The following is a 17,877-nucleotide window of genomic DNA, read 5'->3' on the forward strand; positions in this document are numbered from 1 at the left end:
AATCCTAGGTAAATTGTTCCAGTGTTTAATTACCCTCACTTTTAAAATGTATGCCTTATTTCCAGTCTGAATTTGTCTAGCTTCATCTTGCAGCCATTGGATCATGTTATACCTTTCTCTGCTAGATTGAAGAACCCATTATCAAATATTTGTTCCCCTTATAGGTACTTAGACTGTGATCAAGTCACCCTTTAGCCCTCTCTCTGTTAAACAAAATAGATTGAGGTCTTTGAGTCTATCACTAGAAGGCATGTTTTTAAATCTTTTAATCATTCTCATGGCTCTTATCTGAACCTCCTCCAATTTATCAATGTCCTTCTTGAATTGTGGGCCCCAGAACAGGACACCGTATTCCAGCAGCAATCACATCAGTGCCAAATACAGAGGTAAAATAATCTCTTTACTCATACTCGTGATTCCCCTGTTTTATGCTTCCCAGGATGGCATTAATTCTTTTGGCCACAGCATCATACTGGGAGCTCATGTTCAAATGATTATTCACCACAGTCCCCAAATCTTTTTCAGAGTCACTGCTTCCCAGGATAGAGTCCCCCATCCTGTAAGTATGGCCCACATTCCTTGTGCCTAGAAGTATACATTTACATTTAGTCATATTAAAATACATATTGTTTGCTCGCACTCAGTTTACCAAGCGATCCTTGCACTCAGTTTACCAAGCGATTGCTCATTTCTGTCCTCTTCATTATTTACCACTCCCCCAATTTTTGTGTCATCTGCAAATTTCATCAGTGATTTTGTTTTCTTCCTGGCCATTGATAAAAATGTTAAATAGTGTAGAGCTAAGAACCAATCCCTGTGGACCCCATTGGAAACAGACTGCCTCAATGACAATTCCCTGATTACAGTTACGTTTTGAGACCAATTAGTTGGCCAGTTTTTAATCCATTTAGTGTGTGCCATATAAATGTATTTCATTCTAGTTTTTTAATCAAAATGTCATGTGGCACCAAGTCAAATGCCTTACAGAAGTATAAGTATTATTACATGAACACTATTACCTTTATCATCCAAACTTGTAATCTCATCAAAAAAAAATCATCCTGTCAAACTATCTATTTTCCATAAACCCATATTGATTGGATTAATTACATTACCCTCCTCAGTTCATTATTAATCAAGTCCCTTATCAGCCTTTCCATTATCTTGCCTGGATTCAATGTCAGGATGATAAGCCTGTAATTACCTGGGACATCCTGTTTATCCTCTTTAAAAATTGGCACAAGAGCAGCTTTCAGCTTTTTGTATTTATTACGATCAACTTCCCCATTCTTCCACCCAGGCTGGCAAGGGAAGGATGGAGGGGGAGAGGGTGCAACCAAAAATTATAACTCACAGGGGGGACTCAACTCAAAGAGTTTGAAAACTGCTCAGGGTCTGGGGAGGCGGGGGAGCTAGAGGATGTGTGGTGGCAGCGGGGTAGTTCAGGTGCAGGCAGGGGATAGCTAGGGGCTGAGTGCAAGGAGAGAGGGTAGCTCAGTGTGCAGAGAGGGGATAGCTAGGGGCTGTGTGCCGTGAGGGGGGGGTCCCCTGTGGTTGCTGCTCCCCAAGGGCTCTGCCAGCCCCAGAACTGGGTCTCCCCACCCAGGCGGCTCTTACCAACTGCACGAGCAGCCAAAGGGGGCTGGAAGGTGAGGAGCAGCCTCAGCCCTGGGCAGCAGCAACAGGAGGAGACAGCGAAGTGCTGTGGCTGACCGCTTCATGACATCAGCCAGAGCAGCAGCTGCCCTGCAATGCCTGGCTCCTGGCCTTGTGGGGGAGGGAGTAGAGGGGGCGGGAGAGAGGAGGAAGTGGAGGTGTGGAGCTGCCCCAGGACTGCTCTGCTCTGGTCATGGCACTCCAGTTTGGGAGAGCAATGCCTCCCCATTCCTCCCTCCAGCTGGGCCTATGGGCTTGGGGTACTGCAGCTCATGGACCCCCTGACACCAGAGGCCATGGAGCCCCAGTTGAGAACCACCGATCTAGAGTGGATAAGTAGGAAATGGGGGTAGAGTTGTGAAGGGCCTTGACGATGAGGAGAAGAAGCCTGCACTTGATGAAGTGAAATGATTTAGCAAGTGGAAAGGATTTATATGGAAGTGTTGTGGCCAGAGTGGTAGGCAAGAAAGAGGATCTTAGCAGCTGCATTTTGTCTGTACCTGAAGTGGATGGTGGGGCTGTAGGAAAGCTGACTAGGTCACATGATGAGGCCTTGGACAAGAGGTTTGGCTGTTTGGGTGTAAGGAAGAAAATAGATCTCAAATGTTATGGAGGAAGAAGTGACACAGCCTGGATGTGTGGGATAAGAGAAAGTCAGGTGGTGATGAATCCAAGTTGGCTGGTCTGAGTGATAGGCAACATTTGTGGTGGTATTAACAGTAACTGAGAATGCAAAGAATTGAGGAGGGCATCTAGGATGAGATATCAGAGAGGCAGACTTGAGAGACGAGAGAGGATGGATGGAGACAGGTCAAGAGTGGACAGGTAATTTGAGTGTCATCGTCCAGGAGCAGCTGAGATGGTCCAGAGAGAAAATGTAATTGAAGAATAGGAAACGGTCAAGACCTTAAGACTCCCATGGTTTGTGGGACATGGGAGGAAGAGTGATCACAAAGGCAGGAGAATAAACCTGGATAAATGGACTCAGGAACCAAGGGTGGACAAGATTTCAGAGAGAAATGTCTGATTGTCAGTATCAAACAAGACATAGGTTGAGAAGGATGCTGATGGAATACAATAATATAGGCCAGAGAAAAAGTGATGAGAAATATGGAAGAGCAGTTTCAGTATAGTGGAGGAGGTCCAGAATGGAGCTGGAGGAGAAGATGAGACAACGGTTGTAAATAATGCATTCAATAAGTTTAGTGGTGAAGGGAGATGGGAGCAGTAGCTACAGAGGCAGGTGGCATCAAGAGAACCCAATTGTTTTTGTGGATGAGGGGAGCCTACGGCATGTAGTGATGGGAAGGGTCCAGAAGAAAGTAAAAGATGCGGAGGAGCGAGAGGGAGAAAGCACGTGGATCAAGGGAGGGTAGTATCAGGTGTGGGGATGAGATCAAGAGGAAGAGAGAGGGAAGGATGCTGATCTTTTAGTGTGAAAAAGTACAATCTTGTACAGAGAAGAAGGGAGGAGAGATGGGGAAATTATTCTAGAAGCGAGGCAAAAGTAGCAAAATAAGTGGCTGGGTGGGAGTCAGTGGGGCTGGAAAACTAGACATCTGAAATATCTGGCAGAACTTGCTCTGTTCATCTGCTGATCTGATTTGGGACGTTTCACTGTATTATGGACCTGGATGAGAAGATCATTTGGATGTAACTGTCAAAATGAGAGGTTTTCCCAAATCATCCTTATCTTGGATCACTTGATAATTACCTGTTCTGTTCATTCCCCCTGAAGCACCTAGCATTGGCAACTGTCAGCAGACAAGATACTGGGCTAGATGGACCATTGCTCTGTCCCAGTGGACCATTGGCAGTTCTTATGTTACCTTGTTAATCTTGCTCCTGTGGGTGTTTTCAAAGTTACTTCAGCCTTCTGGCCTTGAAATTAATGAGACTAAGGGAGACATTCAGGATGACTGTCTTTGTTGTGTTCTAGGGCTCTCAATGTACAAGAGGGAAAACTCTTCCAGTGCATACCTGCCTTAGGGAAACTACAAAATGGTTACCATCTCAAAATTTTGAGCATTCCCCCCCTCCATGACCTAATTGTTTCCCAAACCTTTTTGCCTATTTAAGAATGAGTAATATAACACAGCATTAGTTTGCTGTAGTTGAGACCTTAATATTGGAGCCTTCATGGAGCCAAGCTATTGAAATAGTCTGTGGGGGAACTGTGGTTGTAAACGCCCTTTAAATCACATCTTAGGTGGAAAAATTAAAACGTCTACAAATTTCAAAGGAAAAAATAATTGCTTCTTAGTATAAAGATGCATTGTAAACTGCACAATTAGACAGTCAGCAAGCATAGAATGTGATTATTTGTTTTGTTTTTGTGTTTATGGTGTTGCTTATAGGATGTGTAACTTAGTGGCAGAAATAACTACTGTATCAACTTGCTAACAAAGAGCATATCAAACTCCTTCAAACCTATGCAGTTATTGACAATGGCTAGGCAGTTGATGTGCTGTGACCACAGTTTATTACACTCATTTTTCACTGTCACCTAGAGATCTCCCCTACTGTTATATCCACCTATTACGTCTTGTCTTGTACTTTTATTTTAAGCACTTTGAGGCAATTACTCTTTGTTATGTGGATGCACGATGCCTTGAACAGTGGACCTGAACACTAAAAGGTGTCTCTAAGGACTACCACAATACAAATATTTAATAATAATAATGTTTTTCTAAACAGCGAGTGACTGGCTTGCAGCATGTCAGGGATGGGCAGTGTTTTTTGTCCAATGGTAAGATAATTTTGTTGTGGTGCTGTGATGTTGGTCTCTAGGGGAGCCATGCTGAGATAATTAATTAGGGCAAAACTGCAAAGAGTGGGATAGACAATTCACAAATTTGGTGATTATTTCTAAAAATTAGATTCACCAACCCAGCAACAAACAGCTTCTAATTACCTTACTGGTTATTTACAGAAGCCAAAACCACAGTTTCCTTGAAGCCATCCAGCCCTCTGGCTTCCACACGGACAGCCAAATCAAATATGGGGATTAATGAAAAATCTGACTCCATCATGTAAAAAAAAAGTTCTACCAATCCCAAAGGACCACCCAGGTCAATGGATATTTTAGATCTTACCCAAATATATGCTTAGAGCCAATACATAGTAGCGAAACTAATACATTATATTTTTTAAAAGAGAGAGTGATGGTTAAATGATTCATTTTACAAACACATGAGAATAAAGTCCATAGGTCAGTCTCACAGAGATGGTAAACTGAGTTGCAAAGTCCTTTTAGAATCAGTTTCACAGGTTATAGTCCAATAGACAATCTGTATGCAAAGTCTGTATGATTTCTTCCATGAGAAATAGCAGGATGAACCAATTTATAGCTGGTATCTTTAGTCTTACAGCTTGAACTTCCCCTGATGAAATCCAATCAGATCTAAGATGACAGAATTGGTGCCTTAGAGACCTTTTATAGATCCTTTGTAGGCATATTGATAATTTCTTGATAGCAGGTATCATCTTGAGCAATTAATAGGTGATTACCGAGGCTTTGAAGTAATATTTTCCATTTGCTATGCACACTGGTAACTAGCTACATTAGCATAAGGCTGTTAACAGCCATTCACAGATAGCTGAAAGAAAAATTAAAGACAGCAGTATTACTACATTCAAGTTTCATCTAAATGTTAATATCTTTTGATTTTTGAACTAACAGAATATAGTGACAGAGAGGAACTATTTGGTTACATCGATAATCACTAACAAGATTATAGGTAATATAGACATACAAAGCCATTTTTTTACTTCCAAACTCCTAATAATATAAGTTTAAACTTCAAAGTTTGTTATTTTGTAATGAATGGCTCTAATTACCCTTTGTATTTCCTTTCAGTGTGTTCTCAAAGGTTGTGTTTGGGTCATTCAGCCTGCTAGGCTTAACTCTTTCTGACTTAATGTCACAGTTGTAGATTCAAGTTGTATTCATTGAGCATTGTCACAAGACATGAAGTTGTACAAGCACTGAGGAAGACCATTCTCTAACCTGAGGACTTGGTAATCAAAAACGGTGGTGATTAGGATGTTGAGGATAAGGAGGCAGAAAAATATATTCAGGAAACTGAAGAAATGAAGCTATAGGTCTTGTTAGATGCATGTTTTCTATTTATTTCAACTTGTAACAATACGCAAAAATGTGCATCCAAAGCTCTGTACACACAACGATATTTGAAAATATACAGCTATACAAGTAAACACTCATTCAGTCACTCCCCAGAAAACATGCTCTGGCAACCACCAAATTGAAGCATCTACTGCATGCCAACCAGCCTCACCAATTTCCCTTTTCCTTAAAAGCCATAGAGAAGAGACAAGTCTTGAAACACATAAAGGCTTGTTGACAGCATTTAAAGGCTGTTTTGGATCAAAATGGATGATAGTGAATTCCACTGATAGAATCACTGAGATCTAGATATATACATGGCAGGGCTTGAAAAATCCCTCCTCCCCTCCCTCAGGAGAGTAAGAAGCTTTCTCTGGCCAGTGTTGGGACCTCAAGCTATCTACTCCTGTAGAATTTGTTTCAATTTTAAAAAGTGTTTCTACCCTTTAGTTTGTGAAAATAACCTTTTTAAAAAGTGAAATTAATGTAAACCAATGCAGTGTTGTACTTAGGAGTTTGTTCCAGTGTCTCTGTTGCTGCTTATTTGCCAAGCAGTAGCAGAGCATTACTGCAGACAGCAGGTCAGTTTGACTGTTGCTATGTAGAACCCTGAGTGCCACATTATAATGGTCAGGAATCAGCTTCTTGCTGTTTTGAGAAGCTCTGAGCAGCAGCAGAAAGTGGCACTGGAGCTATTCATGAGGGAGGACTCCTCAAAAACAGAGGCAGGGAGAGGAATAGAATAGCACTGCTCATCCTGCTCACAGCAATCAGAGCAGGGAGGGTGTGAGAGAGAACAAGACAGAAAGTTTCTTCACTTTTCCAGCAATTAGAAGGAGATGGAGCTTCAAATTTACCACACCCAGCAGCAGCCAGAGGTCAGCGATGGCTAGCACTCTATTATTGTTAATAGTTAGTAAGAATAATTGTATTAGGGCTGTGCCTAAAGGCCCCAAATGCAGCGGCAGCCCCGTTACGTTAAACTCTGTGCAAACAGGTAAGATGGCATGCTACCTGTCCCAAAGAGCTCACAGTGACTAATTCAAGACAAGAGGTACAAGTCAGTTTACTGAGGCAGTAGTCTTAGCTCCCTTCCATTGGGAAGGTGGGGGTGAAGGAAAGAGCTGGTTGGCTTCCTCAGCAGCCCTTTATTCTTCCCTCTCTCCAGTCTTTTAAAATCTCCCTCTAGCTCAGCATTTCTCAAATGCAGCCACCATGGCTGCATGCAGCAACCAGGGGATTTTTCTGTGGCTAGGAGACCCTCCTGGGCAGAGATTGGGGAGTGAGGGGAGTTTAAGGGTAAAGCAGTGGGCCCCTCCCTGCAGTGCTCAGCTGTTACTCCTGGATGCACTGCCTTGGTGTTTGCTGGCGCTGCCAGCAGGGGATCAGTGCTCTGCACTGCACAGCCTCCTGGTGGCTCTTTGGGCAGTGCCTCTGCAGACATGTGGGGCCAGTGTGTGTGCTCAGATGGGGAGAAGCCTTCAACTCTTCAGGAGGCTGGTGAGTTCCTGACCTACCTTCCTGGGGATGGAAGGGCTTAACCCCCCACTGGCTTTAACCCTCCTGGGGCTCCGAGCATCAGTCCCCCACCCAGCTTTGTCTCTGGGCTTCAGCACAGGGAGGTAGGGCTTTGACAGGACGGCCTTACCAGGCGCCGTGGTGAGGAGGCAAGAAATGGGGTGAGCCTCGGGTGTGAGGCTGCTAAGGGGCTTGGGACAAGAACCAGCAGGGCCTGGGGGATAATGGAGGGTGTGGGAAGCCTGGGGAGGCGGGAGGAAGGTAAGGGGGGATAGATGGGGGCCTGCTGGAGCATTTTAGGAAAATTTGTCAGAGTGGCCACCAGCAAGAGTTGGTGACCGCATTCTCAGGCCAACAAAAAATTTGTTGTGAGAACACCTGCTCTAGCTATTAGATATCTGGTACATTTTTTAGGCCCTGTCAGATGGTGTACCAGATGGAGATTTTGATCTAAAATACGCCTCCTCTTACATGCTCGAGAATGCAAATATCTCAGGTACTCCACCCTAATTTAAGATTCAAGCCGTGTCTTTTGTGGTTCTTGTTCCTTTCTCCTGAGTTGTTGCATGTCCAAATCCTGGTCTCATGGGGACTTTGCCATTTATTAGTCTTTTATCCCCTTGAAAAAAAAACATTGCTGTATATAGCCACGTCCTCTTAAATTGGTGTAAAATGTGGGAGAAGATGAAGATTTAGATTTGTGTTTTTGAGCCTGTGCATGACAGGAATTCATAATCTCTATTTCATTCATTATATGTACATTTCATTGTATGCATGTGGTTTTAAAACCCCCAAAACTAAAACACAGTCACAATGTTTTCATGAATCTAAGTTGAAAACTTGATAAGGAGATTTCTGTGATATTCATTTATTTACATTTTTTTGTGACATAATAATGCTGTATCAAATGGTTGTCACCAGGATCCAAGCAGTTTTCTAAACAACTGTCAAAAATTTGTACATAATTCTTTTTGTTCTTGGAATCCTGTAATTTCTTTTTCCTCACTTGAGTGACCATTATATTGCCTATGAGTCCTCAAACTGTAAATTGAGAGGTCTGAAATGCATTTGACTTGGATATTATGATTGTGTATGCAAAGACATCACCCTCTTTCCTTCTCGTGCTGAACAAAAATACTGCTGATTTGCTAGTGTGGAAGAGGAACCCAGTAATTCTGAACTGTGAGTTTTATATTACAGTGCAGTCTTCTTCATTTGCCCTTTTTATACATTTACAGTAGTATTAGAAGGCTAGTGTTCATCAGGAACTGGAGCAAACCAGAAACCATGTACTGTAATTATATGCCATTTATTAGGGCAGTATGCTTTTAATTTACATACTTCATTAGCTAAAACATAAACTCAAGAGAAGTCTGTGTAATCAAAATATCTTTTTCTGTTTCCTTCAGCCAAAAGGGCTCTGTTTGTATTTGGTTCATGGCTTTGGGTTTTTTCCTCTTGCTGAAGCAGCAAGAGTTTTATATTAACCCTCTAATGTTCCTCCCCTGCATGTTGATACCAATTTATTTAGCTTTTGTGAATGTAGTCCCTACTCCATTGAAACATCTTAGTACATTTGTAAACTTGCTGTTATATACAAAGCCAAATTTCTTGTCCAGAACAGCAGTCCTTGTTTAATGTATTGTTTTATTCAATATTTGAATTTGGTTTATCCTACCTGTTTGTTCAGCTGGGTATGAGCTTTTGGGAAAGGGCTTAACCAAAACAGAATTGCTGAGGCCTTGGAGGCTGGGGTCTTTGACTGAATCTTGGGCCTGAGTGTTCATTTAGACTGGTTATAAAGAGAACTCAAATGGCACTTTGAAGGCCCTTTACACTGCCAGAGTGATGTAACCAGGCTTTCATCTACATTTTGGTGTTTGCTCATTTTTAATGAGTCTCATAAAACCCTTGGTAATCAGATTTATTCTTGCTTTTCACAAGACCATTATGGTAGCTTCTGAAGTGTATTGCTTCCTGTCAAGGTTTCAGTTGGGGGGAGCTGGAACAACTTTTATATTGGAGGTGCTGAGAGCCATTGAACCAAACTGTAAACTCTGTATATCAGTGTTTGTTTTCGGCGGCGCGCTCGCGGCTGTTCGGCGGTGCGCTAGCGGCTATTCAGTGGCACGCGATTTCTGTTAATTTCGGCGGCGCGGTTCCTCTTTTTCGTGGAACCCTTCAACTCAGCCCGCGGAACCCCGGGGTTCCGTGGAACACTATTTGAGAAACACTGCTGTATATAATGGGAACCACTTCAAGCCAAGGGGTGCAGCAGCACCCCAGGCACCCTTCGTTCCTGCACCTGTGTTTCAGTTTACATTTGTTCAAAGGGAAGTTTGGACTTTGACTATCCCATGTCTATTTGGGTGTTAACTTCATACTCCTCTGCACATGAAAACAATTATTAAAAACTGTGTGTGCAAAAGACTGTTTCAGTCATGCATTGCATGACTTTGATTATCTTGACATTGCTTCTTAATATCAGAATGTGCTGATATCCTGCTTTTAAAGGTTGTGTAGCAAGTTCTGAAGAAATAGTTGAGTGAGCAGCTGCACGTACCAGCTCTTATCAACCTTTCTCCCAGTCAAATGACCTTGCTCAGCCCATGGGAACACCACACTGTTATCTACTTGTTTGGGTTTTATTAAGATTACTATGGTTTTGCAGTCACTAGGGTGGTGTCAAGTTGCCTTAGTCACAAAGGGTGGCTAGGGTTTGCTAATGACAGTCCCAAACATTAATCTACCAACACCAATTGACATTGCTGAGGGAGAGTTGTAGCCAAGGAAATTGTGTAATGAATAATTGTTTTTGGTAATAAAATGTTGGTCTCTGTCAGTATTTTCAGTGGACATTTAGGTGTTGATTTATATATTATTGTTTTGGAAACATCGTTTCATGGTTACATTAAATGTCTCCTTTTTTAATGGACATTTTAAAGTTATGTAGTTAATGCAAATCTCTCTTCTTCCTGTTACGTTTTCATGAAAAGATTCTCTGTGCAGTGATCACCTGAGTTATCTGCTTCTTCTGTACGCCTGATCTTTGCAAGTGATTAAAATATTTCTTGCCAGAAAACAATTGGTTTCTGTGAACCTGTGGTTTGTAAATGCAGTACATTTATGTTTACACTATTGCATGCATACTCTTACCTAATCAATTTTTGGGGATGTAAATTTCTGGCTTTAAGCTTTTAGTTATCACTTGTGAACTTTTTAATTAGATTTAGAGTAGTATAATTTAAAATCCCTGATTCTGCAGTCTTTCTGCAGGCAGTCCTATGGAGTTCACTGGGCTAAAGTTAAGCATGTACATAAATATTTACAGTATTTGGACCTAAAATGCTGACATTCTGGGTTGGTAATGTAACAGGATGCCTAATAAGCTAATATTTTTATTTGGTGGTGTATATCAGTTGTTGTCAGTTGTGTGCCACCAAATCCGTGGTGTCAGTTTTTACCACACAGCATGCAATTATTTTAAAGTAATTTGGACTTGATTTCTTTTCATTGAATTAACACCTCAGAACAACATTGCCTGAACTGTGCATCTGCTGTAATTGAAACTGTCAGAGATAAATCCACTGTCAAGAATAGTTTGCCTTACAGCAGTCCAGTCTCCAGAAATCAATGTAAACAACTAATATAACGCTATATTAACAGTCCCTTTTTTCCGGAATAGAATGTTTAAGCCATAAAAACATTGGTGGAGGGACAAAAAAGTGCATAACAGTGAAACAGATCTTATTTTTCAAAATTAATTTGTGTTCTGTTTAGAAATTGTCTTCTTAAAGAAGAAGTCATGCAGTCAGACCAAATTTTTCCCAAATTATTATTATAATTCAAATTATCAGGGTTATGACACTGGTTTTGTTTGTGTGACATCCATTTCAGTTATGCATTGCTTTATTTAGCTAGTAATACTACAGTTTTTTTGTGACATGCTCTAGTCACCAAATACATTACAAGGGCTATTATATTTAGGTCATTCAGAATCAAAATTGTCCATACATTTGATATGCACTGTGCAATCTCCAGTTTTGCCAACATCACATAGGGCAACATTTTCTGAGCTGTCTCATTGTTTCTACTCCAGTGGGACTAATGGAGTAAAGCAGTGGTTCCCAACCTTTTTGGCTCAAAGGCCACAGATATTATTTTCATGACCTTGAAGGGCAACCAGTCTCTACCAGCAGTCGTCGTTCGTCCCGTCCACCCACCACACACACACACACACGAAACTGCTGCATCCTGTAGCCCTGTGCGCTCCACCTAGGTACCTAGGCAGTGGCTCCTTTCTGCAACCTGGGGGAAGGAAATCAGTGCTTCCTTCCCTCTGGCTCCAGCAGGGACCCCAGCACCTTGGGACTCAGGATGAGTGCTTTGCTCTCTACTGGAGCTGGGGAATGGGAGCACTGATCTCCCCTCCTTCTGGCTCCAGCAGGGACCCAAGCGCCTGTGGATCTAGGACGAGCACTTTGCCTTGCTCCCTGATACAGCCAGAGGGAAGGGAGCGCTGATCTCTCATGCCCTTGGCTGGAGCAAGGAGCCTGCACCTGTCTTGCAGCCCTGTGGCAACATGCTCCGCCTGGACCATTACACAGCAGTTCCCTTCTGCAACCAGCAGGAGGGGAGCAGTGGGCCACTTTGAAAGACCCCATGGGCCACAGGTTGGAGTAAAGCATTGCGGCTGTAAAAGTGTAAAGGTGACACAATGGGCCCTCATTATGTGTTCATTTTTTGGTGTTTATTTTACTTAAAGCGCTTTTGCATTGAGTTTAGAGTAATTGTTCATTAATTCTCTCTTAATGGTTTGAGAATTTATAAAGTTTTGTTGTGACTCTGATTTTTAACTCCTCCGTCTTCCCCCTTATACTTGTAGAATCCAGCAAGATGCACTTTTAAAAAATTGGGTTTTCAATTTACATTGAATCAAAAGTAAATGTAACTGTTTCACACAGAAAATGCTTGGTTTGAGGCTCTGTGTTTGTCAGTACTGAACAGTTTAATATGCATGGACTTTAAAAACACTTCAGATTGATCAGGAGGTCTTTAAAATTACTAAGATTACACTGCATAGAGGACTTGAAAAAAATGCGAGTCATTTTAATTCAGTGAATAAACTTAATTTTTTAAAGATTATTTTTGCATTTTGACAAAAGCAAATGCCTACAACAAAACAGTTCAGTATGAAGCCGTAAAGATGAAATTGTTTTGTTGAGTTCATTAATGTTTTCATAGTTTTGTGTTTTCCCGAAACTTAAAATGATTCAATAAACAGATCAAATTTAGATTAATTTTAAGATTTAAATTTAAGATGATTTTTTTTTAAATAATTTCTTAGTTTTGTTCAGTTCGAGTGGCAGATATAATGAATTTGTGTGTCTTGTTTTCCAACAGTTTTATGTGCTGAAAGAGTGGGCCAGATGACTAAAACATACAATGACATAGATGCTGTTACACGTCTTCTAGAAGAGGCAAGTATCCTTTTCCTCAGCCATTCATTTTATGAGAAAGACGTAACATAAATTGTGAAAGCATCTGCGTTGATAGAAAATACCCCATGTGTTTTCAGTCAAGCTGAAACAAATATTCTAAATGTACATCAACTACATCTCATTAGTAAAGGACATACCTTTATTAATAAAAGGTGCTTAGTTTGTTTACATCATTTGTACAAATTCATCACGTCTTCATACATAGCAAAAGCAGATTTAGTTCACTATTGCCAGAATACAAAAAGTGACATACCATGTTGAATGATTTGAGGAAAAAAGTAAGGTTCACATGAAATCATGATATTGGGGGGAGGGCGGAGGTTGTTTTTGGTTTTCTGTTTTCCAAATATGCACAGTATTATGAATGGTTTGTTGGGTTTTTTTAAAACACAAAGCTCACAAGTTTATTTTATTCTAATTGTTTATATCTCTGTGATTATATCTCCTTTCCAATGTACTTTCTCTGACTTGTCCCCAAACTTTTCTTTATTGCATTCTGGTGGCTTTGTATTTTTATAGCCACATAATATATGGCCATTAATTTATTGTGATTGAGGCTAAACATTTCAAGTAATAGTAGAGAGAAAGAAACGACCTACAAGATAAAATCTTCATACTCACTAAATATCCTAATAACTTAACATTCATTGATCAAAACAAACTCTATTTTAAAGTAAATGTAAGTGAATATTTTTGCAAATTATCTTTGTGAGGCATTATTCAGATGAAGAATAACAATGTGGCCTTTGTACTAGACGGTTCAGAACTTAGACCTTTGTATTTTGGTCTGCTTCGTATTGTAGTGGTGCTGTATTTGTTGCACACTACAGAGCTCTCTTAGTACAACATAGACACCATGTTGTGCAGTGCTAGTCCAAAGTATCTGAATTAGTGCAGTCTTTGGCCTCGAAGCTGCAAAGAGATAAGCATGGGCACATGGGTCTGCATTAGTGTAATGATTGCAGAGTTGAGGCCTTTGGTTATGCTTTCAACCAAAACCTTTAAAAACAGTTTCCTGTATGCTATTTGTGTTAAACCCCAGATACTTCGCTTACAGTGATTATATGTGTAGCACTCAATTGATAACTGTTCTAGTCACTCTTGTGTTACACATTTACATCATGCTTTTTTGTTTATTTATTTGCTTAGATTTATTTGCATGGTTTTGTAAGCAGATATTATGTCCATCTGTAAACTTTACAAATAACCCCTTGTTTTCTTTGAATATGAAAATGTCTTAAATTCTCTCATAGCTATAAAGACAGGTGGTGGTTGCTTTATTTATGTAGGGCTGTTGCCAGCCCAAAAATCATTTGTGTGCCTGCTGGCTGTTCTGAGGTGGTAGTTCCTTCCACCACCCCTTCTACTAGTGGCCCAGTTGGGCATTCTGCATCTGCCCAAGCATGTCTGCTCCCTGACTCCACAAAGCCTGATTTCTGTAGATATAGCAGTCAAGCCCATGGGAAGAGTGTTGGGAGATGCACTGAGCCGGCATTCTAAAGCAGAAGGATTTTTTCCTTGTCTGTCTGTTAAAGGGGCCATGTGACCTGACAGTGCTGCATCTTTTGCTAAATTCTCTAATGTTGCTCAGTGCGAGAGTATGTGAGCCTCATTGAGCTGAAGTTTCTTATTAAATCTCTTTCTGTCACATACACACACTCCTCTCCCCCAAATGATGAGAGTGAGGAGGGACTCCTCCAGTTAGACCTGACAAGCCGCAGCCCTGAGCACATCACAGTCTTTAAAGTATTTATCCTCACTCCTGTGAGGTAGGGAAGTGCTATTATCCCCAGTACTCCAAATTGAGAACCAAAGGGTACATCCACACTGATGTTAAAAACCCATGACTGTCCCGTGCCTGCTGGCTTGGGCCAAGAAGCTGTTCAATTTCAATGTAGATGTTCGGCTTGGGCTGGAGACAAGGCTCCGGGAGCTTCCTTCCTCTCTGTAGTACTATCTGCTACAAATATGGCTTTGTGCAATGAGCCAGCTGGCTATGTTGGCCGACTGCACACCATTAGCATAGTTTGTATGACCTTCTGGGACGTTGATGCATAATTTTGGCTGGATAGTGCCCTTGGTTTCTAATGCAAAAGATCAATAGCCTATCTTAAATTATTTAAGAATTATATCAGTACTAGTAAATGCTGTTACTATTTTTCTACACTTTTACTTTACACTGTATGGAGGCACTTGAAATGCATGACATTATTTTGAACCCATGTCACTGGCAATTATTCACTAGCTTCTTTTCATAGAGTTTGTCTTTATCTTCCATATTACAGTGCAACAGCTGTCAGCCAAAATAAACAAGCACATAATAGATATTTTTAGCATATAAACAGAAAGGGATAAGATTAGATCTCAAAGGAAGGAACTGAGCAAGAGGAAAGAAGGATATACCAGGAAATTGGCACCATTACTGCATATAGTATATATATATATATATACATATACAGATTTTTACAAATGTAACACAGTAAAAATGCATCTTGCTAATAACAAAATCATATAATAAGTATTGCAAAGTTGAGAAACCCTAAATTCATTGCCCTGTCCAAAAGGGCTCACTCTGTAATGCTTTGGTCCTGCTGATACTTGGGCACATCTTTTACATCAATTGGAACTACTTGTATTTAATGTTAGCAGGATCAGGTCCCTAATCTGTAGTACGTTTAGCATGGTTTACTGTCCACACAGGTTAGGGCTGGTCCTGTATAGGTGAGCAAGGGAGAAGAAGGTGTAAAGAACCTCTTCCTGTAACCTGGGGACCTTGGACAGAGGAAGAAGGATGTCTTCAGGCTAGTGTCACTGATGGGCTAGGCATCCCTAGAGAGGGGAGGGGCTGGCTAAGAGAGCTAGTCTGATCCAGGGGGTGGTAACGCACATTGCACTCTTTCAAAAGGTGCCACATCTGTGTTCTTTCATCTCCACATCTCCATGAATTCTTTCGTCTCCACTGTCCCCATCTCTGAGTTCCTTCAGCACCCTCACAGGCATTTTGGTTGGATCCACTCCCTCTAAGTATTCCACCTGTGCCTTTACTTCAGTGCAGGAGGCAGCAATTTAAAGCTATCAAAAGGTAATATAATGCACATTCACAGTAGCTAAGTAAATTTTACACTCACTGTAATTTATTTTTTCAAGTGGAGCGGAGGAGAAACACATTAGCATACTCAAGTGTATTCTGTGTGCTTACATCTGTTCTTTGCTGTGCTTTTGGAGCCCTTAAAGTATAATTTGTAATGCTCCCTACAAGCTCTCTACAAAAGGTGTAAAGAGAAAACTGTGTGGTTAGTGACAGTGATTTTTCAAATAGAACAATGAAAAAAAAGTTGGAAATTAGATTTGCTTCCATTAACACTTTTACATTAGACATTAAGGCTTGGTTTTCATTTGTATGGTTCATTAACTGTACATGTCAATTTTTCTGGATTATGTAGGTGTAGTTTAAGCAGAAATAGACAAGAAAATGAGCAGAAAATGTTGGTTTCTTTGTTTTTTGAAGAATATTAATTCTTTCATTTTTTCTAGCACAGATTTAACCTTTTCTGACCTGGGAGAACCAGTTATTTTCCAAGTGAATGAAAGCACTGGAAATCAACGTTTTTTTCTTTCCCTTTTACAGAAAGAGCGGGATTTAGAATTAGCTGCTCGAATTGGCCAGTCGTTGTTAAAGAAGAATAAATCACTAACGGAGAGAAATGAATTCCTTGAGGAGCAAGTAGAGCATATCAGGGAAGAGGTAAGGTCATACATTCACGTACTATACTGTCTCTACATCTAATGATGCTGCAGGTCCAGAAAAACTCTTCCCTCTAGCTTTGGCTTGTGCATAGTTAACTTTCTGATGACTTGTGAATAGGATGTCAATCTGAACTATAGAGATTCTAGAGTACATTAGTAGACTATTGTACAAAGTTCGTTCTAGATGGAAATACGATTGATGAGGTCACTTGGCCTACAGGGCTCAAAAAAGGAGGGAAATTTTAAGATAACTATGGACCATTGGATTTTGCTCCACCTCAGACTGATTATCTCCTTAAATATATTTGTCTGTATTTTATTTTGCTTCATTCAGCCTCCACTTTCCTCAGACCCCATTTTGGCCTTGTTCCCTTTCTCTCCCTACATTTCCTCCCCCCTCTTTCTCTCTAATATCTCCCTCTCACTTATCTTTCAGTCCACATCTCTAGCTCCCTTTTTGCCTGGGTTCATTACTTTCACTTCTCTTTCCACAATTTTCAGCTTTTTTCCTTATTTCTTCTCCCCTCATATATCAATGATTCTCACTTCTTTGTTTGTTTTTCTCCTTTCCCACAATATTGTTATTTTTCATTTTCTACCCCCAGCTTCTTTTTTGTATTCAGAGCTGATTTCAGTTTTGGTTGTTAAATAAAAGCACTTAAATGCTGAACATGAACATCATGCCACCCTATTCAAGGTATATTATTCACCTAAAGTGAGATTTTAGTGGTCCATCATCAGGGAAATCATGTACAGTGTACTTTCTGTGCCCCTCTGGTATCATGCCTCTTTAAAATACCCAGCTTCATATCCATCAGGTGCTTGGAGGGTTCAGGATAAATTACTGTGGGGGCTCTATGACCTGATGAATGGTGCTTATTCAACATGTGGTCTGCTTCAGAAAGCAGCAAAATGTCTTGTTGGTTTAAAGAAGGAGATCTTAAAAAGAACTAATGGGCTGGGACTTAGTATCTCCCATCTAGATTTATTAAAACCTTCTGGATTGTGGTGGGGTGGTCTTGCTATTTTTAGTAACATGTACAAGAATCTGGTGTGGGGGGGTGTGTGTGAAGGTTTTTGTGATGTGTGTGTATTACTATTTTGGATAGCAATAGTGGTGTGCTAGGTTCTTTATGTACATGTGTATGTAGGATAACATGGTGCAGGTCATCCGAATGACTGCTTATTAAAAAACAAATAAATAAAAATCACCACAGAACACTATAGTAGTGTATATTGTATATACTACATACAAAGTGTTACAGATATGTTTGAGGAATGTTGAGAGTTCTGAAAATTATCATCAGGATTATTTATTGTATCTCCCTG

General features: G+C 40.6%; 1 protein-coding gene across 2 annotated transcripts in view; it reads left to right on the plus strand.

Annotated features, from left to right (window-relative positions):
- The window catches only part of TRAK1 (trafficking kinesin protein 1), a 129,426-nt gene that overhangs the window by 67,269 nt on the left and 44,280 nt on the right, over window positions 1–17,877 (plus strand). For both annotated transcript variants that reach the window (XM_067560847.1, XM_067560846.1), the window contains 2 exons: window positions 12,704–12,780; window positions 16,430–16,546. In XM_067560847.1, coding sequence (XP_067416948.1) covers window positions 12,730–12,780; window positions 16,430–16,546 — 168 coding nt within the window. In that variant the 5' untranslated portion in view covers window positions 12,704–12,729. The remainder of the gene's footprint in view (window positions 1–12,703; window positions 12,781–16,429; window positions 16,547–17,877) is intronic.

Source organism: Emydura macquarii, unplaced genomic scaffold, assembly GCF_026122565.2.
Source record: "Emydura macquarii macquarii isolate MOO-44397 ecotype Brisbane River unplaced genomic scaffold, CSIRO-AGI_Emac_v2 contig_2321, whole genome shotgun sequence".
Taxonomy (NCBI): Eukaryota; Metazoa; Chordata; order Testudines; family Chelidae; genus Emydura; species Emydura macquarii.